This window comes from Grampus griseus (genome assembly GCF_964374135.1).
Source record: "Grampus griseus genome assembly, chromosome: 8".
Taxonomy (NCBI): Eukaryota; Metazoa; Chordata; class Mammalia; order Artiodactyla; family Delphinidae; genus Grampus; species Grampus griseus.
Window position 1 is genome coordinate 1240098 of NC_139002.1, and position 25050 is coordinate 1265147.

The 25050-nt window shown below is 49.8% G+C and overlaps 2 protein-coding genes across 3 annotated transcripts; one reads left to right on the plus strand and one right to left on the minus strand.

Annotated features, from left to right (window-relative positions):
• Positions 1-2211: 2211 nt before the first annotated feature.
• On the minus strand, positions 2212-20214 carry ACAD8 (acyl-CoA dehydrogenase family member 8). The gene is made up of 11 exons (XM_082660545.1): positions 20050-20214; positions 15657-15757; positions 15052-15221; positions 14326-14435; positions 13850-13926; positions 13399-13536; positions 9904-10039; positions 9724-9821; positions 6178-6330; positions 5508-5610; positions 2212-3026 (listed from the first exon to the last, which is right to left on the minus strand). Exons 1-11 carry the CDS (start codon positions 20156-20158, stop codon positions 2974-2976), a joined length of 1248 nt encoding a protein of 415 aa, XP_082516671.1. The 5' UTR covers positions 20159-20214; the 3' UTR covers positions 2212-2973.
• Positions 20215-20371: 157 nt separating this feature from the next.
• THYN1 (thymocyte nuclear protein 1) lies at positions 20372-24926 on the plus strand. Of its 2 annotated transcripts, XM_082659706.1 has the most exons (7): positions 20372-20637; positions 21986-22167; positions 22910-22978; positions 23328-23420; positions 23933-24028; positions 24273-24423; positions 24725-24926. In XM_082659706.1, the coding sequence occupies exons 1-7, from the start codon at positions 20595-20597 to the stop codon at positions 24769-24771; spliced, it is 681 nt and encodes a 226-aa protein (XP_082515832.1). In that variant the 5' UTR covers positions 20372-20594; the 3' UTR covers positions 24772-24926. The 2 variants fall into 2 exon arrangements, with proteins under 2 accessions (XP_082515832.1, XP_082515831.1); XM_082659705.1 differs by lacking the exon at positions 24725-24926 and having other exon boundaries at positions 24273-24709.
• Positions 24927-25050: the final 124 nt, after the last annotated feature.

A 25050-nucleotide genomic window follows, 5' to 3' on the forward strand; every position in this document is an offset into this window, starting at 1 on the left:
GTAATGTTGGCAAAGGGAGATGAAATCCTGCCGTTTACCTGGAAGAGGCAGACGGGGAACAGCTGGTAATCAGCACTAACTGACTACCACGAGTCATGATTTAAATATTTTAAAGTCTGTCAGGAGATGTGCAAGCTGAGCGAGACACTTAACCTCCCTGCAGTTCACTGTGCTCGTCTGTGGGATGAGAGTGCTTACTGCACTCTATTCCGAGCCCTTTCTGTGGATTCTCTCACTTGATTCATCAGTTATCCTATGAGAGAGGAACTTTTATTCTCTCCAGTTTACGGGAGGAAACAGGCAGAATTTAAGCGATTTTGCTTTAAGCCGCAGTTGGTGGCAAAGCTGGCAATCAAAGGTCGGGGGAGTCTGACTCCAGAGCCCAGGCTCAAGGGGACGGCAGCACGTTCAGCAGGGCTGTCCTGCAATTCAATTCCAATAAATTAACACAACAAACATCTCCTGGGTGTAACCTCCTGGGTGTCTGTTCGTGCAAGGACCCCCCTGTGAAAACTAGGAGATAGTTTACAGGGAAGTGTTTTGGAGAAGTCCTACTGTTTTTAAAATAACTGAGCAGAGACAGGACTTCTAATTTCTCAAATCTATAAGGGATACAGACGTTTTTAACAGGTGACCGAAATCCTCCTCTGTTCAAACATCCATATACTGGAGTGGGTAATTTCCCCTCCCCCGTGACAGGGTCAGAGTAGAGGCAGCCCGAGGAGACCTGGAAGAGTTCAGACCCCTTGGAGGTGCAGTTGTAACTGAGGCACTGCGTCCCTGGCTCAAGCCTCCCACCACCCCCGAGCCCCAACTCCCGGCCGGGCACTCTGCAGGCCTGGTCCTCGATGCCACACCCCGAGCAGGCTTCCAGCCCGTCAAATCCAGCCATGTTGGGCTGCATCTGGTCACCTGTGCGCGTCCTGCGCCCACCAGGGCCCCTGGCAGTGGATTTCCTCAGGACCTGTCTGCTCTGCTTCTGCTGGTTTCGCTTATGGACCAGCTGAATGGTCGATGACAGAGATGAGCTCCAAGTTCACTGTGTTCTTGCCACAGGGCCCGAATTCAGGCTGCTGGGAAGCTGAGCTCTAATAAGTAACCAAAGGCGAAGCACGTGTGTGCAGAATCCCAGCGGCTCACAGAGCTCTCAAGGGTACAAACAGCATACCTGCTCTGGCCTTGGGTCAGAACTGGGTGCTGGAAGCATCCCGAGGACCGGGAGGCCATCCAGGCCCCAAGGCAGCACCACACCCACTCTCCTGCTACCTGGCAAGTTCAGGCTCAAACAGTCTCATCTTGCCGGCTTCAAGAACCTACTGACTGGCCGGCCTCACGCTCTGTCTTTCCCCACTCAAATTCCTCCCCCACAGGCATCCCAGAATGTTCCTCTCAGTGGATTAATCTCATCACATCTTCCTCATTAAAAGCCTTCCGTGGCTCTCCAGTGCTCGGCCTTCGTAAGGCTGCATCCAGATTGAACTTAAATCTTTCCATCCCGGGACCGCCCCGCAGAAGCAAAGTGTCAACAGCTCCCACTCACAGCCTGCACTTTTCCTGCTCCTGGTTCTTTCCTGTCTGAAGCTGACTTTCTTGGTTATCTTTAAATACCACACATCATCATAAAGGCTTAATTTGAATTCCTACTTTCTCCATGAATTCCTTCCTACAACACTTGTGCGGCATCATTCTCTCTTCCGTAGACCCATCATTATCTTGCACTGCAGCTGTGGAGTTAGGCTTCTGAAGGTGGAAATTTAACTTCAGCTTCGCGGTAGACCCACAGCCTGTCCCCCTGCACTACCCAGTACAGTGCCTTAGACTTCGAGGTCAAAACAGAAAACACCTGTCGTAGCTAAGGGCACAGATGTTGGTCTCTCTAAACACTGACTTATAGTTAAAAAAATACCTTGGATATTTCTTTTATAGAGATGAGATGAAATAATGCAGTGATCATTTATAACAGGGTTCTCTAAAAAGTCTACATCTTTGGGTATTACTTTAAATCCACTTTCATAAATCATAAACACTACTTGCTTTACAAGGCTATTAATAATTTAAGGAAACTATTTTTAAAAAGTCAACTTGGTCAAGGAGAGATTTTTGTTTATTATCCCAAAGTCTAGTTAAATGTTTAATTAAATGTAATAAAAATTTAAAAAATAGTCGTGAAGGCTTATTTAGAAAGATAAAATAAAAACCAGTAGACCTGAAAATGGTACAGAGAGGGGTAGATTTATTAATGTAGTGATTAAAAACATTTAAAAAGAGGAGCAAAAAAGCAAAAACTCAGGAAAAAAGTATACTCAAAGCACTTATAAGGAAATGTCACAGGAACTTTGAATACCATTCCCAGACCACATGCTTCTAAAACAACAAGTATTCACAGTTCCAAATAATCTCAGCCCTTGATATTCAGATAGTCCAGAAGTGCAGATACGCCCTAAATCTCAGCTTAGGAGAAGGATTTCCAAACACTCATTTCATCATGATTTACATTCAGAGGAGGAGTTGCTGCAAAGGAAGAGCAGCCCACAGAAACCTTCTGCATCTTCAGCCGAGGCACAAAGAACAGAAAAAGACAGGAAGACGCTTTCTCTCCATTTCTCCTTTCCCACACCTTTGCTTTACAGTCAGGAAAAACCCTCAACAGAAGTAACCAGATTCCCAGAAGAGGAATCTGGTGAACCAGCAAAATGCAGACAAATCAAGACTGTGGATCCAGGAAAGGACAGTGGTTTCGTGGTCAGTGTTCACTGGTCACCCTCTGCGTCAGGAAAACAAGGCGGCACGTCTTCTTGTAACGTTCCAGCCAGGGCAGCTCCTGCCGTCCTCCAGGTGCCGCCCTCCAGCTGACGCTGTGATGGTGCCCTGGACAAGCACAGCCCTTCCAGCGCGTCCTGGACTCACTGTGACAGTGCCGTCCACATGGAACCACTCGACACTGATCCTCCCATCGGAGCCTCAGTCCAGGGGCTACTCCTGCAGCAGGCTTCTTGAGATCAGTATCCGCATCACTTCGTTGCTGCCTGCAAGAGCGAGAGAGGATGGAGGGGCTTAGGAGCTGCCGGGCCTGAGAGTCAGCAAAGCTCTGGCTAGGGATGTAAAGGGCAACGTCGCTTTTTTTTTTTTTTTGCGGTACACGGGCCTCTCACTGTTGTGGCCTCTCCCGTTGCAGAGCACAGGCTCTGGACGCGCAGGCTCAGCGGCCATGGCTCACGGGCCCAGCCGCTCCGCGGCACGTGGGATCTTCCCAGACCGGGGCACGAACCCACGTCCCCTGCATCGGCAGGTGGACTCTCAACCACTGCGCCACCAGGGAAGCCCGGCAACATCGCTTTTTATCTTGAAAGATGTCAGGAAGTGAGGAAAAAATTTACTTTAAAAAAAACCTCTATATATGGACATATATACACTACCAAACGTAAAATAGCTAGTGGGAAGCAGCCGCATAGCACAGGGAGATCAGCTCAGTGCTCTGTGACCACCTAGAGGGGTGGGACAGGGGGGGTGGGAGGGAGACACAAGAGGGAGGAGATATGGGCATACATGTATACGTATAGCTGATTCACTTTGTTATAAAGCAGAAACTAACATACCACTGTAAAGCAATTATACTCCAATAAAGATGTTAAAAAAAAAAAGTAACCTCTCCTGATAGTCAAAGCAAACAAAATAAAACAGCAGAACATACAATAGTATACGTAGTATGACTCTACTTCAAAAAAATGTATCTATGGGGGGTGGGATGAATTGGGAGATTGGGATTGACATATACACACTATGCATAAAACAGATAACTAATGAGAACCTATTGTATAGCACAGGGAACTCTACTCATTGCTCTGTGGTGACCTAAATGGGAAGGAAATCCAAAAAAGAGAGGATACATGCATATGTATAGCTGATTCACTTTGCTGTACAGCAGAAACTAATACAACATTGTAAAGCAACTATCCTCCAATAAAAATTAACTTTAAAAAATGTATCTATACAAGCGCAGAAAAAGGTCCAAAAGAAGATATTTTTGGTCTTAAATATAAAAGGAGCCCAAAGTATTAGTTCTGATGTCAAAACATGAATGATCTTTTTTAACTTTTCTTATATTTTGTAAGTCTTCAACAATAAATATACCAACATCACTGGTAATCAGAAAACTGAATTTTAAAAAAACAAAAACATTTTCCCTGAAAGAAGGGGGGGGTCAGTTGCTTGCTTCATTTTTCCACTCTTTTTTTTTAGTTTATTTTTTTATTTCCACTCTTTTTAATGCAAAAAGAAATATTCACCACCATGAGGAATGACTAATCACACATCTCGAATAAAATCAAAGCTGAAATTTCCTATCTATCCAATAACAAAGTCTGGGGTGAAACAAGTCACGAAGACCAGTGCGCACATTTTCCTACAAGTGGATGATGGTGTGGCCTGAAATAAGCATATCTGGCTTTTCTCAGTTATTCTAACAGGGTTGAAAGAGTCAGAATGAAGGGAAGTCTCCCGCACTCACCAAGGCTGGAAAGCAACAGCCACGTACGACTGGAGTCACAGAAGGAATGAGGCGACGGGTTTGGCCTGCGCACTAGCAACCCTGCTCATAAACACGCTTTAGGGACAAGGTTTGCAGCAGAAAGCAGATACTAAAGCCTGTGACTTGGACGTGACACCCCGTGGTGGCTCTCAATGTGGCTTCCAGACAGGCAGGAGCAACCTCCCTGAACCCTCGTTAGAAATGCAGATCCCCAGGCCCACCAAGACCCATGGAGTCAGAAGCTCTGTGCTCACAAATCCTCCCAGTGGTCCTGACGCTGGTCGGGTCTGAGAAGGATGCTTCAGAAGCCACAGGGAGGCTGGTGCTTCCTTCAGGTTCCTTCACTCAAAGTCACTTCCATAAGCCTTTGCCTCATCTGCTGCCTTTGCTACAGTGTAACAACCTCAGCTGCCTACTGGCTAAACAACAGTCATGTAATTTGAAGACTTCCAAATCAGCGTGGAGTGGAGAAGGCCCTGCAGAGCCCGACGCCAGCAGCTTACCCATCTCCTGCCCGTGGGCCTGTGATCGGCAAGAAGATGCCCATGTGTGACAATTAATTTACTGAAAGCTCCATTAGCAACACTGATGGTCATGATCAGTGTGTAGAGGCTGGAGATCAAACTAGCTCACATCTACCCTGGAAGTTACTGTGGAGAAGTCCTGGGATCCCTGAGGACCAAGTATTTTACAACAGTGAAGAACAGCCGCTGCTGCAGTTTTCAAAATGCTTTCTCGGATGTTATCTTCGTTTGTGCTGTCTCTATAAATGACAAAGGCAAAGAGCAGAGAGGGGTGACTCGGTGACTTCCGTGGGGACAGAGCAGGGCCTCCCGGCCCCCAGGCCAGGTCAGGACGGCACAGCAGGCCCCTCCAGAGGGGGCCAGGAGCAAGGAGGGAGGAGGAAGACAGGAAGCACGGCGACAGACGGCAGGGGTGACGGCTCCGAAAGGGAGAGAACCACCTTGGCCACTTTTACCTTCGAGGATCTGATGGACCCTGGAGTCCCGCATGTACTGCTGGACCGCGCAGTCCTTCAGGTAGCCGTAGCCCCCGTGCATCTGCAGGGCCTGGTTGCAGATCTGCAGGGACAAAGGGATTAGATACCTCGGATTCTGAGAAGGCTCCGGAACAGGGGCTCCTCTCTCCGCCCCAGCCCTGATCTGGCTGCCTGCCCTGAGCCAACATGAGGAAGGTGAAGGTGCCAGCCAGGCCAGAGGGTCTCCGGTTCTGTGTGCACAGGGACAACGAGGGAAGTCTGCCTCCTGAGCGAGCCAGTCCCCACCCACGAGGGACTCAGAGGCCTCTGCTCTTCTCGCCTGCTGTCTGCAGGGAGAGGCTGCCCGCCCCACACCAGCTGGAGTTCTGGTGAGCGGCAGATGCAGCCTCGCTGTGGAAATGGCTCTGTCCCTGACATTTAAACAGTGCTGTGGTCTGACCCTTCTTCCAAAGGCAGCATCTCACCCAGCGCACAGCCAAAGGGCAGAGACAAAACCTGATGTGCGGCGGCGTGGAGCAGGTGAAGTGCCGGCCGAGCGCCCACGTGGGCCTCTCCTGAATAACTGACGCCTTACGCAGCATTCCAGGAGCAGCCGGGCGGCCCGCCACAGGCCGGTCGCCCAAGAGAGGCAGACAGCAGCACCACTCACCGCAAAGCATTCGTCTGTAGCGAAGAGCTTGGCCATGGAGCACAGGGCCACCGCATCCTCACGTTCCTCCTGCAGAGCCACGGCTGCGTTGCGGATCATCAGCCGTGAGGCCACCAGCCTGGCCACCATATCTGCCAGTTTGAACTGCAGGTACTGCAGTGAGAGGAGAGAAGAGAACCAGACACACAGACAGGCTCAGAGAGCCACCTCTAACCGGGCCGCTTCTAAGGGGCCCCAGGCTCCACAAAGAATGTGCCTCGTTAAGTTCTAAGTCCACTGCACTCCCTGCACTTCAGCATCTCGCCTCCTTAGGAAGATGCTCCCTCCGTCTGTCCCTTCCACCTACAACCAGTAAAACGCCCACAGCTCTGCCCGGCACGCCCTGGGACCCCGAGCCCCTGCACACCTCACGGGGGGTGGGCTGGGACCCAGCACGGGCAGGGCCAGGAAGCAGTGGACGTGGTGCCCGAGACCCCTGCCCCGGCAGCAGCAGCACAGGCCATAGCAGCGCCCCGAACCCAACAAGCTAGACACAGCAGGGCGCCTGCGACCCCAGCTCCGGCCCCGCCCCCCCCCGCCTGCTGTGGTGGCAGTGCTCGTGACCCAGGCAACCCCGAATGTGGCAGAGGTGCCCGCCGTCTGGTGCCCCTTGAGGCGACATCAGCCACAGGCACAGCCCCAGGCACAGCAAGCACCAGCACGCCCAGCGCAGCACCTCTGGCAGCAGCGGCAGAGGCAAGAGAAACCAAAGCCCACACTACAGCGCCACCTGCCGAAAACCAAAGGAAAGTTAGAACCAAGTAAAAAAGCTCTACCCAAGAAGGTACTGGCTACTTCAAATGGGCCAGCAGAGGAACAACTCACCAAGCACCATGCAGAAGCACGGTAACACGTGGGACAACAGAAAGACGACAATTCTCCAGAAACTAGACTTAAAGTCATGGAATACTGGGACCTAACTGATGGAGAATTCAAAATAGCTGCATCAGGAAACTCGATGAGTTACGAGAAAAGTCAGATGGGCAGTTCAATGAGCTCAGGAATAAAACTAATGAGCAGAAGGACTACTTTACCAAAGAGACTGAGACTCTTAAGAAAGAATCCAACCAAAATTCTGGAGCTGAAGAACTCAATAAATGAGACGGAAAATGCATTAGAGGGCAATGGGGATCGAGCCGACCACAAGGAAGAGGGAACTAGTGAGCTCCAAGACGGAAATCTAGAAATGATTCAGGCAGGAGAGGAGAGAGAGCTAAGATTAAAAACACAGGATCCTACGAGAGCTATCCCACTCCATCAGGAAGAGCAACAGAAGGACAGTGGGCATCCCAGAAGGAAAAGACAGGGGAAGGGAGCACAGAGCTTGTTTAGAAGTAAGAGCTGAGGGCTTCCTTGGTGGCACAGTGGTTAAGAATCCGCCTGCGAATGCAGGGGACACGGGTTCGAGCCCTGGTCTGGGAAGATCCCACATGCTGCAGAGCAACTAAGCCCATGCACCACAACTACTGAGCCTGCGCTCTAGAGCCTGTGAGCCACAAGTACTGAAGCCCGCGCACCTAGAGCCCGTGCTCTGCAACAAGAGAAGCCACCGCAATGAGAAGCCCGCACGCCGCAAGGAAGAGTAGCCCCCGCTCACTGCAACTAGAGAAAAGCCCGTGGGCAGCAACAAAGACCCAACGCGGCCAAAAATAAAATAAATAAATTAAAAAAAAAAAAAGAAGTAATAGCTGAGAGTGTCCCAAACCTGGGGAAGGAACTGGATACACAAGTCCGTGAAACTAAGAGAAAACCTAATTATCTCAATGCAAAAAGATCTTCTCCAAGACACATAATATTAAAACTGTCCACAGTCAATGACAAAGAAAGAATTTTAAAGGCAGTCAGAAAAAAAGGGCAATAACCTACAAAGGAACCCCATTAGGCTAAGGGCGGAACAGAACTATCTTACAATCCAGCCGTTCCACTTACGGTATTTTTCCAAAGAATATGAAAACACTAATTCAAAAAGATACATGCACCTCTATGTTCACTGTAGCACTATTTACAACAGTCAAGATACGGAAGCAACCTAAGTGCCCATCAATAGATAAATGCACAAAGAAGACGGGGTGTACGTATACAATGGAATATTACTCAGCCATAAAAAAGAACGGAATCTTGCCTTTTGTGACAACATGGATGGACCTAGAGAATATTATGTTAAGTGAAATAAGTCAGACATAGAAAGACAAATACCATATGATTTCACTCATACGAAGAGTCTAAAACACACACAATAAATGAATGCACAAAACAAAACAACACCACATAGATACAGAGGACAGACTGGTGGTTACCAGAGAAGAAGGGGGTGAGGGGAGGGTGAAATGGGTAAAGGAGATCAACTGTTATGCTGATTGATGGAAATCAGACTTTCAGTGGTGAGCTCACTGTAGTGTATACAGAAATCCAATTATAATGTATACGTGAGGGACTTCCCTGGTGGTCCAGCGGATAAGACTCCACGCTCCCAATGCAGGGGACACGGGTTTGATTCCTGGTCAGGGAACTAAGATCCCACATGCCACATGCCACACGGTGCAGGCAAAAAAAAAAAAAAAATGTATACATGAAACATATAATGTTATAAACCAGCATTACCTCAATAAAGAAAAAAGAAAGAAAAACTGGAACACAAGCAAAAGAAAAAAGAGATAAATCATCTAATCCCATCCCCCTGAAATAATTACTTCTTGCATTTTTCAGATGTATCCCTGAAAGTGTTTCATTAATATTTATACAGGGACTTCCCTGGTGGTCCAGTGGTTAAGACTTCACCTTTCAATTCAGGGGGTGTGGGTTCAATCCACAGTCAGGGAGCTAACATCCCACCTGCCTTGCTGCCAAAAAATCAAAACATAAAACAGAGCAATATTGTAACAATTCAATAAAGACTTAAGAAAAAAAATGGTCCACATCAAAAAAAAAAAAATCTTTTAAAAGAAATTTAGGGCTTCCCTGGTGGCGCAGTGGTTAAGAATCCGCCTACCAACGCAGGGGACACGGGTTCGAGCCCTGGTCTGGGAAGATCCCGCATGCTGCGGAGCAACTAACCCCATGTGCCACAACTACTGAGCCTGTGCTCTAGAGCCTTCAAGCCACAACTACCAAAGCCTGCGCACCTAGAGCCCGTGCTCCACAACAAGAGAAGCCTCCGCGATGAGAAGCCCCTGCTCGCCGCAACTAGAGAAAGCTGTGCACAGCAGTGAAGAACAAAAGCAGCCAAAGACAGACAAGTAAATTAATTAAAAAAAATTTATACATATTCATGTATTCTGTAAACAAAGCAGAAGCATACTCCTCTAAAATGTCGTGCTTTTTCTTGCCAGTCAATGTATCACGAATCTTTTCACGACTATAAGCAAAAATTATTAAACAATTATTGACAGAAATAGAGCACAAGTTCTGGCTGAAATGGGGGCAGAACCCACAAGAGACATCAGGGCCCCACAGTTGTAGAGAATGTTCTAGAGACAAAAGCAAAAGCTAGGACACCGGGGAAGTTACCTGGTTACTGGCCAGGGGCTCTCCAAACTGCTTCCGGACCTTGAGGTGGTCTCGGGTGAGGATGACCGAAGCATAAGCAGCGCCCAGAGAGCAGGACGCTAGGAAGGACGGTACCAACACGTCAAGTGAGCCAGGGGACCGTGCTGCCCGCCCGCCGCTCCTGCCCCCTGGGGTCCTCACCGACATTGATCCTCCCCCCGTTCAGTCCTCTCATGGCAATGAGGAAGCCCTGGCCCTCGTCCCCGATCCTGTTGGCCACAGGGACAGCACAGTCTTCAAAGATCACCGCTCGGGTCGGCTGTGAGTTCCACCCCACCTGGCAAAAATCAGGGGCTGTGTGGCTGCCCAGAAGTTGACCGCTCAGGGCAGCGTCCTGTCCACCAGGCTCTCCTATCCCTGGACTTAGTCCCTCGGGAACTTCAATGAGGAAAAATAGAAAGGTCACACAAATATCTGTCGACTCAGGTTTTTCTCTTTCAGCTCAACATTTTCAACACATTACGAGCATCTACTTCCTAGCGCCCACTCCACCAGACCAACCTGTCCCCAAACATTTCCCACCGCTTCCTTCAGGATCGGGCAGAGCCCTCCTCCTTTGTGGCACCTCCATGAGTATATTCTTCTATAAAAAACATTGACGGTATAAGGATTACTCGGAGTATGTGTCCTTTTATAAGGACAGCGCAAGGATCATAATGACCAAGAGCCACCCTTGTCCTTTGAAGAGCTCAGCGTTGTTGCACGTGGTGCCGTAACGTCCACCACGCTGGCCATCGGCTGCACGGACCCGGCGAGATGCAGGCACTGGCGCGTGGGAGCCAATCACACACACCTTCTCTCAGCTTGGCTGCCGGTGACGTCACCCTGGTGACATCATCCCGGTGACATCAACCCGGAAGCCAGAAATCGGTCCGGGGAGAGTATTTCCACCACAGAAACTGGCAAACACTGCACATGAGGGGCTTCTTGGTGTCTGCTTTTCCCAGGGAGCTGAGGCTCAGTGAGGCAGATCCTGAAGAGCACAAGACCAGACAAAGCCCCCGGCTCCCCGACAGCTGAGAGCCCCACTGCCCTCGTTCAGGGCTCCCTGCCGTGGGAAGAGGCGCTCCACCCACAGCCTTTTATTTAAGGTTTTTCTTCCAAGAGAAGGGCTCAGTCCTTCTCTTCTGTCCGTCACCCTGTACCCTCGATTCCACTCAAACTGTTCTGCGACCTGTGCGGCTGGCCTGTTGACCATACTTCTGCTTCTCCTCTCCCTCCCCGGAAGCACTCCCATCTCCAACCTCCGTCAAAGTCGAGCTTCGCTGGAACCTCCTGAGGCCCTTCCGGTCGCCTGAGCCAGCACTGACCTCGCTGTCTTTCAGGCCCCCAAGTCTGAAACCTTCCCACACTGGCCTGTGTGGTCTCCCTGGAACTTACCTCCCATCCAGAACATACACACGTGGAACGGGGCAGACGGGCAGACCTTAACGACAGCCAATCATAAGAGAACCACATACAAACAGCTGCTACCTCCTAGCCCCTTCCTGTGAAAGCAGCTCCCTTCTCCCCCGGGCAGAGAACCCCGCTCCTCAACCCCCAGAGCCCCTGGGAGGCTGCAGCCAGAAAGAAGACCCTCCTCCCCACCCCTCCGGCAGCCCCGGCCGCCCAGGACCAGGGGAGCCCTGTCCCGTCCATCTGTCTTTCCTTCCACAGACTGCCTTCCCACTGCCACCCCTCCTACGGGAAAACGCATTCTTCTGTATGAAACCTTTTAACAATTAAATCCAACATAAAACAATTCCTCACACCACTTTGCCATAAAGCCAATGCAGAACTGGTTGTTTAAAGCTCTCAGCTACAAAATGTGCTCAGTAGGCCAAGTCAAAGCATGTGCCTGCAGGAAAGACGGCCATGCAGCTGGAGAGAAAGACCCGCTGCTCAGGCCATCACGGCAGCCAAATCAGCCATGGCGATCAGTGGGTGACCCTGCACCCGGCCTGCGCAGCCCTGCCTGCCTCTCCAACTTCATCCCACACCGTTCCCTTTGCTCACGACCCCCCGGCCACACGGAGAGGCTCTGGCTTCTTCAAACAGGCTCATCCTGCCCCCACCTCGGGCCCTCTGTCCCACTGCCGTCTCTGCCCAGAACTGTCCTCACGGCCGGCTCCCGTGACGCTGCAGACCTCATCTCAAAGGACACCTCATCTTCAGAGAGTCGTCTGTCCCCACCCTGAGAAGCTCTCCTCCGTCCATGACGTAGCCTCCAGCCTGCCTTCCTCCCTTGCCCTGAGCGCTGATGGAAGGCACCGTGTTGGTTCCTGCGCCCGCCCTTCACCCTGCTGCTAACAGGCCAATTCTACAGGGCAGGGCGCGTCCGTGCGGGCCCCTGCTCTGTCCCACCACTCGGTACAGTGGACCCCTGCTAGCTGCTCAATGAATGAGACACCCTTCCAAATTCCCCACACATTATAGGACACGTAAAGTAAGACGAATAATTAAGAAGAAAACAAGCAAAAAGAAATACGATATATATGCTTAAAAGCGAGAGGAGACAGAAAGTAAAGGTAAAGAGACGCTTTTTGTTTATGGAATTTACTTACAGTTTTTCTCCAGGCCCTAACCTTGTCAGCTTTGGTATGCTATCAACCGATACCAGAAATACTGATGTGCTGAAATAATCATCACTACCTTTACAAGCACAAACACCAGAATCAGTATGACTTGGTCCTGTAAAATTATGTCAGGCTCCATGTCAGTCTGTCTTATAATCCCAAACAGACATTCCTAGGATTAAGAAGTCTTAGAGCTACCTATCTCATATACCACGTGTACACAGCTTACATAGCTTATAAAGGTAAGCCGATGTCTTAGAATCCCAGACAAGCTGTGGTGATTCTTGTACCCCCAGGAGCGAGTGTAAGCCTTTGCAGAGTCTGTGTCTAGCAGGTCCTGCTTTCCTGTACAAGAGAAGGGGCACTGAACCTCTGAACTCCTAGCAGCTACAAAGGATCAGGAAGGTCATGAAGGGACGAATGGGGAACCGGGGAGCCAGGAGAGGAGAGGTAGATTAGGGGCCATTTCATTACTGACTTCTCTCCAAAAGCTCCAACTCTAACAGTACCTGCTGGAGGTGGAGGCCAGTCACCTGGCCTGGCCCACCGGACTAGATCCCACCCTCATCACCAGTGACAGTTACATAACCACAGGTCTACTGTTCATGGCCTGGCTACTTCTTAATCCTAAAAACGTCTTCTCGAAGCCTATGGAAACACTCTTCCTCTTACATTACTGAAAGACCCACAATCACTTCCAGTGAGTTTTACTGTATTTTTATTTAGAGAAGAAAAGTGGCCCATATGCTTTTCATTCCTGAGACCTCTAGTCTTCTGCAAGCATTTCCTCCTGGGGGAACAAGAGGGCATCAAGATAAGAAGGTAGATAAGAGATACAGGTCAAAAGTGGCTGCAGGAGAGATGACAGAGAAACCCCTCCTATTGATGAACTTCCTGGCAAATGCTGCCACTTCACCAGCGGTCCAGCGCACTCTGACGCCCTATCCCGCTGGTACACTGTGGAAACCCTAATTGAAGGCCAGTGAGCCAGTGTGGAACCCATTTCCCGAAACAGAGCAGAGGCTGGTCTGGCAAAAGCAAGAGGCTCACGACCTGACTCTCCCTGTCCAACCGCACTCACCTTTCTCTCCTTCTTGCCGAAGCTGAGGCCAGGGGTCCCCTTCTCAACAACTATGCACGAGATGCCTTTGGGGCCTGGTCCTCCTGTTCGGCACATGACCACATAGATGTCTGCTTCGCCTCCACCACTGATGAAGGCCTGCGGGTTTGGAGAGGGGAAAACACTGCGGTCCTCTGACGATGGGACAGTGAGAGATATGGTGGCACAGAGAAACTAAGGAGGGTTACAAAGAGCCGGCACTGAGGCTGTAGCAAGGACAGACACTAGTGAACGGAACTAAGTGGACTGAGACCAGAAGAGAAACAGAGACAGTGAACACGGGAAGTCGGCCTGAGGTTCCCTCCCACACGTACCACCCCCGGGAACGTTCACTCGCGGACTTGGGGTCCAGGCTGTGGAGGCAGGAGGGGGACAGTCTGCCCGGGGAGGACCGAGGACGGCATGCTTGTACCTTGGAGCCACTGAGCACGTAATGATCTCCTCGTCGCTTGGCGGAGGTCAAGAGGGAGGCGGCATCACTCCCACTGCCTATGGCAGGGACAGGAGGGAAGCATAGAGGTGGGAGAGAGCCTGGGAAGGTAAGGAAGCCCCGGCAAGGCTCTACCTGAGAAATCTTCCCTTACAAAAAACACCTCAGAGTTTGACACTTTAAAATCCATATGGCTGAGAAGCTCTCTATACTTGCGAAAACTGCATACGGCAATCAGACCCTTTTCCATCTCCCATCACACTAGCTTGCAAGGAGCCTCCTACTAGGAGGTTCTGGTCTGCAGCCTGGAAAGACTCTGCCCTAGAGAGCTCTTAGCCTGTGACATCAGGCCACGGCCATCAGGCACTCCTGGTCAACAACGGCTACACGTGCGAGGCTGAGAAGGCACGCCCCGTGATTTCCCATGAGCCACACCTCCTGCTGCATGGCAAACCCACCTGGTTCAGTGAGGCAGTAGGAAGCAAACTTCTCCATGGTACAGAGTGGAGGGCAAAACCTGTGCCTCTGTTCCTCACTTCCAAAGGTATCAATCATCCAGGCACACATGCTGACAGGTACACCAAGAAGAGACATTGACAGAGATAGAGAGGGAAAAGAAAAGGAAATTTGAGGGGGGAGGGGAACGGGGAAAGAGAACAAAGGCAGCAAAGTAGAGTGAAGCAGAACAGAGTGGGAAGGGAAAAGTCACAATTGAGAAGATTCATCTTTAAAGTAAAGGCCTGGATTAACACATATTCCTGGAACACATACTACCCAGACGTACCCAGGGCCAAGGTATTTCCCACCTGGATGCTGTTCATGCTATTTCTAGTTAGGTTAACTGAGCTCCCTAAAAATCAAGGAGTCACATGTCCTTTCCCAAATTAGTGGAGGCTTCATCTCTGGGCTGAGGAAAAGGGAACAGGCCCCAACCACTCTACTGGAGAAGTCTGTTTGGTACCAGGTCAATCTGGAATTTGGGAGAAGGCCAGCATTCTCTAAGCAACATACAAGATGACAGATTCAAGTCCAACAGGGAGCAGCAGACCTAACTGCGAACTTTTAACTGTCTAGTCCTTCAAGGACAGCCAACCTGAAAAGAGCAACCTTTTCCCTGTTTATATAAAATTTCCCAGCCAGCCCGCACGAGCACGTCACCGTGCTTCCCGATCTTGGCCACTCACTTGTGGATGCTTATGTAGGCTGTGGTGCTGGTGCAGCCTGTGGCCAAGGCTTCAAAGATGACAGAGGTGTCGAGCCGTGACAGTCCAGACCCTCCTACATCTGTTCGTACGTAAATCCCCCCAAAGCCCAGCTGGGCTGCCTTCCGCATCACATCCACTGGGAACAGCTCCTGCGTACAAAGAGCGCAGGGTCATCAGCAAGTTATTCACAAACGGCCTTTTCTTTAGAGGGCACAAGGAAGGATCAAGACGTTTGCACTCGGGAGAGAGTAGGGAGTCTCTTAACATGCCTTTTGTCATCTATATAGTGGAACCAGTTAAAATGCATTCTATAAGGACTGGTTTCTGGCATCAAAGTTTCTTTTTATCATCAATAGAATTGCCTTGGTTTAAGAGTGCCCAAATCTCTGTGCAATTAAAAGAAATGATATCTACAGGATGCGGAAGATGCTTTCCAGGAAAGGAATCACACCACTCCTGGAACTTGCATTTGCTGTGAGAGTTTTAAGTGGAGAATAAATACCAAACAATCTGGATCATAAGGAGGAGATAAGGGTCACTGCACGAGGTGTCTGTGGGGACATCCAGCACAGGAAAACCCGCACCTTCTGGTCCCACTCTGCCATGTTTGGCGCCATCTCCCGGGCAGCAAAGTTGAACGCCACTTTCTGGAATTCTTTCTGCTCTTCGTTTAGTCCCGTAGAAGCTGTGGGCAAGGCGGCATTTACTCAGAACCAGGACAGGGGTCAGGGAAGTGTACTGCAAGCAAGAAGCACCACGAAGCCCGGGCCGGCGGTGGACCTACGAGAGCATTCCCACAGGGCACACCACCTCCAGCACCCACCGTTAATCAGCGTCTTGATGTAGCATCACCTGCCTCCTTCCTTCTTTACTCCCAAACAGACTGGCTGACTTCATTTACCTTGTTACTTATTCTTTCAATACTCATCTTCATCTGTTCCTCCTCACGAATCCACATTAAAGGAGTAATAAACACACTGACCCTCAAATTATGATGAACATATTTTTCCTTCAGGATGTCCTGCATTTTCTGTATTGGAACCTGTGTGTATTTGTCTACCAGCTACAACAGTTTCATTTTAAAACATCAGTCAGGAAAGGAAGATACGTGTACTTTGGCTTACCTTCCAAATTAAGGAAAAGATCCTGTAACAAAGCTGTGCATTTGACAGTCACTGATAACAATGATAACGAGTCTTCCAGTGTTGAAAACATGGCTAAGGCCTTCCTAAATCCGTCTTCACCTAATGGATTCACAATTTTTAGAATATTTTCTTTCCTAACTGTTAATGCTGTGACTTTGGGTAACTCCTTCACTTCCAGGTCTAAGCTACTTAAAAGCTAAGGAAATGAACTGACTGAGCAATACCAAGAGACAGGTAGTGGACAAGTTTCTCTAGAACCTTAAACATTTTGTAAAAGACTATACTATTCCAGTATTTCATCAAGGCTGATACTCTTTAGGAGAAAGATATCTGCATGAGCCTACGTGAAATAGTGACCACTCAATTCACAGTGTCATTACTTTACAACTTTTCTTTAAAGAGCCAGTTCCCCGAATGACACGAACACTATTTATTTTCTATGTTTTTTTTCAAACACTGTGCAGAATGAGGTAGGACTCAATTGGAAAGCAGAGCGACAGGCCATCTAGCTGGTCATGTGGGCCTGAAATAGCTTTCCCGTTTTGCAAGGTGATAAGACTTTCAGCTAGAGACAGGCCAGAAGCTAAAAGGGAAGAACCTAAGCAAAGCTCCTGTGAAAAACCACAACCTTTTGGGAACCGTGTAGAGAATCTAGAAATGAAAGGACCATGAATCCTGGGAGCCACCATGCAGAAGGGTCAGCAACCTGCACAGGGTGACAGACTTACGCTGCTCACGTTATCTTTCTTTTGTTTTCTTAGGACTGCCGTTTTGAAAGGACCGCCTGCCTCACATGTGCCAGGAAGAGAGAACGGAGTGTCTGCTGCAGCTAGAGGCACAGTGGTGGCTGAGGAAACATCAGGGGAAGAGGAAGTGCTGGGCTCTCCACTGCTTTCTAAGGTTTCAGCCTTTTGGTCCTGGGGTGATGCTAAAGAGCACACCCGACCACGACTTCCTTCAGTGCCCGACTGTCCTGCGCGGCCCTTCCCACTGAGAACAAGGGCAGGTGGCAGCATGTGTCTCTGGGTAGACCTGGGCCTCAGGAGTGGCTGCTATGTGAAGCAGGACAAAGCTGTCTGTCTGTAGCAGGACCCTCACCAAAATGGGAAACTGAGAAGTGAAGAGTTGTGAGGATTAAAGATGACGCTACCTTGAGAAGTCCAAAGCAGAAAACTACGTTGGGTGTTGCTCTCGGAAATGTGGTTAGGGATAAACAATTCATGGTTCCTTGCCTGGGAGTCGGGTCATTTTCCATTCACAAAAGAATACTGACTGTCTACCATGGAGCAGTGCTGGGGTGTCAAAGATGAAAATGGTCCATTCACCCCAAGGATGACATAAGTGGTGAGAAAGCAAACATCTGACTGTACACGGGCTACAATACTTCTGTCCCAGCAAGAGCTCAATATGTGTCTACAGATATTATTATTAGTATTTGACAGAGTAAAACAAGTAGTTCAGGGTATAAAAGGTCTAAGAAGTAGATCTGAATTGCATACAAAGTAAATAAGAGGGAATGGGTGTACACAAATCAGATGTACAGGCACACTTGTTTCATTGCCCTTCATTTCTCTCTGCAGAATCTGTGTTTTTTACAAACTGAAGGTCTGTAGCAACTCTGTGTTGTCAAATGATGGTTAGGCTTTTTTAGCAATGAAGTATTTTTAAATTAAGGTATGGACATTGTTTTCTTAGACACAATGCTACTGCACACTATAGACTACAGTGCAGTGTAAACATAACTTTTACAAGTACCCGGAAAACAACAAAGTCGTTATTGCAGTATCTGCTTCATTACAATGGTATGGAACCAAACCTGCAGTATCTCTGAGGTGCACCTGTATAAATACAACATAATTACATATTTATTTAAGATAGATAATAATCAATTCTAGATAATGGAATGCTAACAAAAGGAGAACACTGCTTGGAGAAAAAAAGTGGAAATGGCAAGCTAAAAAGTAAATTATACACAAGAAAGCATGGTTACTGAGTAAAAATACCTAAGTTCTCAGAAAACATGCACTGGAAAACAAAACAAGACGAAAACCAGGAACTTCCCTGGTGGTGCAGTGGTTAAGAATCCACCTGCCAATGCAGGGGACACGGGTTCAAGCCTTGGTCCGGGAAGATCCCACATGCCACGGAGCAACTAAGCCTGTGCGCTACAACTACTGAGCCTGGGCTCTAGAGCCCGCGAGCCACAATTACTGAGCCCGTGAGCCACAACTACTGAGACCGCTGTGCCACAACTACTGAAGCCCACGTGCCTAGAGCCCCGTGCTCCGCAATGAGAACCCTGCGCACCACAACGAAGAGTAGTCCTGCTCGCTGCAACTAAAGAAAGCCCGCGTGCAACAACGAAGACCCAATGCAGCCAAAAATAAATAAATAAATAAATAAATTTATTAAGAAAAGAATCTTTGAATGCATCCAAAGGCCAAATCTAGCCAGAGACTCAACAGTTCTGAGAATCCTGGAGCTCAAGGAACGCTTGGGAAGCTGCAGCAAATCACAATGAGGGAGCACTGGACAAGGAACCAGGTGTTCAAGATCTGGGTCTGCAACTATTAATTATACAATTTTCAGGAAGTCAGGCCTCCAGACTCCTCCCTCAGCCTCAGGTGCCCTGCTGTAAAACCAGGGGGCTGCACTAGACACTGAGCAAGTTTCCTCATCTGTAAAATGATATATCAGATATAATGAAAATCATAACGCTCTTAAAAATTACTTTTCACATTAAAATATGCCATGAATCAATGAGAAATCTTTGTTGATCACTTCCATTAACTTGATATTCTAATATGTAGAATGATACACCTAAAGGACAGTTTTCTTTCATTTTACTAATTAAAAGAGCATTAAAAAGCACCTTCAACTGGTTAAAGTTACACCACTAGCCACCGGATATACTTATATTTAACCAATTTGTTGCCAATCAACGAAGGTGACCTTGCTTACCGAATTCTAAGGGCTAGGATAGGGTGGCACCCTGTGAAGGTGTTTTAGAACATTGAGAAGAAAACTGTCCTATACCTTGGCGTCCTTTACAGCTCTGGATGTCGAGCTAAGGCCCTCACAAGCTACTCTGCTGTTTTCAAAACTGTCATTTATTAAAAATTTTAAAAAAGAAAGACTTCAAAAGAAAAAAGTGGTTAGGCGCCCGACAACGTCACAAAGTGTCTGGTTACACCCTAGGCGGCCTAGGTCCCCCCCACTCCGTTACTGGCATCGAAATTATTTGCCTGGTGCCAGGAGACATTCAGATCTGTAAGCTCTGGTAGTTTCCCATTTGCAACAGGTTATTTTTCTGCAGAAATTTCAACAGTTGAAGTGTTTTGTAGTTACAGGTGTTGTTCTATAATTTATATATGGGAGCAAACCTTGTATCACCGGAGATTTTGTTCACCAATCACAACCAGCCCCGGGCTTTTCACATTCTTACTGCCTTTAGAACCTATGGTTGTGATTTAAAAAAACAAAGTCACGAGCTTCCGCGGCGGAGCCCGTCGTTATCCGAAAGCAGATGGGTAACGACGTAGCTCCGAATTGTGAGAGGAAAGGTCGCAGGGGCGGCCTCGCGAAACGTACCGCCAGGTTCATAACGCAAAGCACGGTAAGGGCGGTCTGTACAAGGACGGACCAGCATCGGCCACCGGGCTGAGCCGCCGAGGGTCGCCCGCCCCCGGGGCCGCGCCACGTCTAAGCCGGGGAGACCACTAGGCCCGGGGCGCCCGGACAGGCCGACGCGGTGAATGAGGGCGGCCAGGCCGGCTAGGAGGGCGGCCGGGCCGGCCAGGTGGACGGACCCCTACCCCCGGGCGAGCCTTACGATCGATGCAGGAGACCACGCCCCGCCGACCGCTTTCGGCGGGGGCCTGGAGCCCGCCGCGCAAGCCGCGCAGCCGCGCCCCGACACGCCACCACGGGACCCACAACATAGCCGCCGCCTGCTCCACTCCTTTCAGCTCGGGCCGAGGTCTGAGCGCCGGTGACCCCGACCGGCCGGCCACAAGGGCCGCGCCGCACCGCACGCTGGGAGCTGTAGTGCGCGCCGTGGCCTCGCGTGCAGACTCGGGGCGCCTGCGCGAGGAGCCGGGACTACAACTCCCAGGGGTTCCCCGGGGCGCGCGCCAAGACTAGAAAGCGCCGCGGGGACGCTGTGCAGCGCCCTGCGGCGCGCGGGGAGGTGGGTTGGGGTAGTGCTTCGAAGGCTTGCGGACTCGCGGGGGTAGCTGTGATTGAGAAAAGAAGACCACCGGGGGCGCTCAGCGGCGGTCTGTGCTAGGCGGACATACGGGTGTGGGTAACGCGGAAGGATTCTCCGGGCGCCCTGGGCGACGGCGGGACCCTCTATCCTCGGCGCGCGGGGACGCCATGCCGCGAGCCCGGAAGAGGCCGGCGGGGGCCGCGAGGCCAGGTGAGCCGCGCCCGGCTGCTCAGTGCCGCTCACCTTCCGCCCCTGCGCGTGGGGAAAGGCCCGAGTGGGTCGTTTTGAGGTCCGATGTCCCGAGCCGCCCACCAGGCTTATGCTCAGGGCCCCTCTGCTGCTTGCTCGTCCGAGCGGTAGCTGTTTGGAAAGCACGAAAAGTAGCTGGGACACGGGCTGGCAGGCCGGTCGTTTACAGTTCCCGCTCCCCGGAGAGCCAGACGAGGAAGGAAGGGGTCACTGGGGCTGTGAGAGCAGGGAGGGGTTGGGGGGACGCCTTGAGAGGGAGGGGATTTGAGTCTAGCCGTAAAGAATGCGTAGGAACCCGTTGTGTTCACAAGGATGAGTGGCATTCTAGGAGCAGCAGCAAAGCAATGCACGACAGAGAAAGTGCTTTTTCGAGACTGGGGAGGGTTCCGAGTTGCCCACAACACATTGCTAACAGCACACACGGTGTTTACAGTGTGCCGATCAAGTCCAGGGGGACCACCAGGACCCTAGGAAGGTTCCACGTGTTAGACGTCCATCATGATGGCATACGTAGGAGCTTGGACTTGGTTCAGAGGCTGCGTAGGATGGTCGTTTAGTGGATTCAGATAGACCAGCGTGGCAGGCCCTGATGTGTGATCTGGGACACATCTTATAGATGGACAGAACACCTCATAGATTGTGTAGACTGAGTTACAGTGAGGGTGGTAACACATAGGGCGTAGGGTAAGAAATTTAACAGCTATTAGTTACAGGGCACCCACTCTGCTCCAGGCACATTTCCCTCACTCTGTAGGATAAAGTCCAGTCTTGACCATGTCTGCAGAGTCCAAAGTGGCTGTTTTATCCAGCTTTTCTTGGCACCTTCAAGGAGTAGAAAGGAGGCAGGCCACAGAGCATACTGAGCAGGAAGGAAGAAGTCAAGGTGACCTAATAGCTAATATTATTGAGCATTTATGGTAACGCCAGACACTGCTTCAGCCCATTGTTTGTATTATCTTATTTAATCATATAAGCAAGTCCGTGGAGTAGGTGCCTTGTTGGAGAGAACAGCCCCAGCAAAGGCAGAGGAGAGGGTGAGGAAAAGAAAACACTGACTGCTTAATAGATGCCATGGGAGTTATCCTTATCCCACTGAATGGGTAACCCAGAAGATGTCCTGTAAGGTAGGCGTTCTGGTCCCATTTTTATAGATGAGGAACAAGTTCAGCAATGAAGCTGCCACTGTTAGTAACTGACAGCTCCAAAATTTGAGTCCAGCTCTGACTCCAAAGCATGTGCTTTTCCTGCAACAGAACTTTCTCTCTCAACAAGCAAGAAAGTTTTCTTCTTTTTTCTTCTCCTATTGCAGACAAGAAGGGGCCAGGCGGAAAACGTACCAAAACTGAGGACCCAGGGGAGGCATCAGCTAAGGTGGAGAACTCCAGCCTCCAGGAGACTTCAGCCTCTAGAGACTGTGGGAAGAACCTAAGCAGCTACTGGCTGATGAAGTCAGAGCCAGAAAGCCGACTGGAGAAAGGGGTAGATGTGAAGGTGAGGTCCCGCACCTGTCTCCAGAGTGCACGGGGGACACCACAGGGTCCCATCACCCACTTCTTACCTTCGAAGGGTAGGAAAAGGTGATAAAGAATAGAATCAGCAGGATTTACTGCCATCCACTCTCTGTTTTGTGAATCTTCTACTTAGGGCAGGGGTTGGCAAACATTTTCTCTAAAGGGCCAGGTGGTGCTGTTGCAACTCTGCTGGCATCACAAGAAAGACATAGACAGATAGTGTGGCTGAGTTCCGATAAAACTGTCAGCAAAATCAGGCATGGGCTAGATTTGGCCTGAAGGCTATAGTTTTCCAACCCCTGATCTAGGCAACATTCAGTCTTAGGTTGCCTTTCTCTTGCCACCTGCCACGCTCCTAGGTATCTCCCTGCCAACAGCTGGTACACAGGAGGTGAATGTAAATCAAATTTCATAGTAGCCTGGAGAAAATAAAATTAGAGATACTATAGAAGGCATATATAATATTTTAATAAATGAAATACAGATAGTCAGCAATTACCAGATTATCCACTCATCTAATCCTCTCAATGAGCAAGGCTAACAAGGTAACACCAAGCTAACTTCTACTTGCGCGGTATGAGTGGCTCTGTGAAGAGCTTCCCAGTAAGCTCACATGCCATTCCAGCTGGCAACACCCTATAGGGGAAGGAACTTGTCTGCTTCCATATATTCTTACCGATTGGCCCAGGATTGTTTACTGAATGACCTTATTTCTTGCCCAGTTCAGCATTGAGGATCTCAGAGCACAGCCCAAGCAGACAGCATGCTGGGATGGTGTTCGCAACTACCAGGTAAGCGGGTTAGACAGGACCTCGAGACCCGGGAGGGGATAAAAGCCTGCTTCCTTCTGACTTATTCAGTAGCAAAATCTCTTGGCTAAGGTTGTTTTTTCCCAGAACCCAAACCTGAAAATATATTAACAAATGCCTTGATTTCTTTGACTGCACGCAGTTTTCAAATGGCCTGTGTTCCAGCCAGTGTCCTGATACAGCTCTGGGTAAAAGGCAAGAATTGAACTGCAGGGTGTGGGGGGAAGCTGCGAAAACCAAAATCTCATCTAATAAAAGCAGACTTGATTTCCAGGGCTAGTGTCTTCTAGCTGGTGGGAGGATAGTTCTTGTTTCTTCTCTGCTGCAACAGGCCCGGAACTTCCTGAGAGCCATGAAGCTGGAGGAAGAAGCCTTCTTCTACCACAGCAACTGCAGAGAGCCAGGCATTGCGGGGCTTATGAAGGTCGGTTGTACAGGCTTAGGTCTGAGTCCATCTCCCTTCATGCAGGTTAGGGAGACAGCATAGGCAGGTAACCCTCCTCCCCATCCCTGCTGTCTCAGGGACATGTGACAGGACTGCAGCAAGGCAGGCCTTCATTTCAGGCCCCGCTGGCACAGACCTCTCCATTTCTGCACCTTGGTCTTTCACTCAAAAACAGGCCTGATGGTAGCTCTTCCAGGCCAGGAGTTACCAGGATAGAATTAACTGTAGGTGGAGAAACAGTGGCACCAATAATAACCTTTAATGTTTGGTTTTAGAACATACTTTTAAGATTTTTGTCAAAATAGGGTTGATTTCCTCTGCTTACCTTAGACTGTGTATTACTTCCAGATATTTGAGCCCTCAGTGGCTCAACAGCGAGACAGATGGGGTAAGAATACGTAGGGTAGGAAATGACAGTTGGACTTGGACTAAAGCCTGGCCATGGAGCTGACTGGACAGACCAATGATTGGAGACTCGGCTTTAATTTCAGATTGTGAAGGAGGCATACCCAGACCACACACAGTTTGAGAAAAACAATCCCCATTATGATCCATCCAGCAAAGAAGACAACCCCAAATGGTCCATGGTAAAGATACTACTATTCTTCCTATTTCACAAAAGAGAAAGGATGGACAGAGGGAGGAAGGAGGTCTGGGGTATCTTTAGACCAGGGCACAGAGCCCCGCTCAGTCCGATGAGGTTACCCTGCCTTTGGAGAGAAGGACAAACACCGGCAGCCAGGCCCACGGGACCTCCTGCAAGCAGCTAAAACACAGGAGGCAGAGTCCAGCTGGACGTGCCTTTCTGTCCCATACACTGTTGCCATGTAGGTGGACGTACAGTTTGTTCGGATGATGAAGCGTTTCATCCCACTGGCTGAGCTCAAAACCCACCACCAAGCGCACAGAGCCACTGGCGGTCCCTTAAAAAACATGGCTCTCTTCACCCGCCAGAGACTCTCAGTCCAGCCCCTGACCCGAGGTAAGAACGGCTCTCGCCTTTTGATCACATGCCAGAGTGACCGTGAATTCACATGTACTAGCTGGTGAACCCTAAGCACGGTGGTTAAGGTCTGAGTCTGTCTTCCCACCTGTAACTCCCAGGAGGGAGGAGCCCCCTCGAGCTGCCCAGGGCAGCTGTGCTCGGCACCTGTCGAAACGCCCCTGAGGGTTCTGAGTGAACGACTACCTGCCTCGTGACTTGAGAAATGCCTGCCATGACTGCCCTGTTCAGGAGGAGACACAGACCTAATTCTTCCTCTTCTTCTTGCCCTTTTCGGCAGAGGAGTTTGATTTTATTTTGAGCCTGGAGGAAAAGGAACCGAGTTAATGGAGACACAGCTCTGCTGAAGTGGGCAAGATGTTGCCTGAAAGTCAAGCTTCCACAAGACAAAAGAAGGCGTGGGGAACATGCTGGTTGTGTTCACCTGGCGTTGTGTGTAGACGTCGGGTTTGGGTCCTTTTTAATAAAACATGAATGTTTGAGTTGGAGGCGTTTCTTTAAAATCAGCATCGGGGGTAGAATACTCCACTGCACGTCTTTACATCCCCTCGGCCAGATGCAGGGCCCAGTCTGCTGACACCCACTAACATGGATTGTCTCTACACC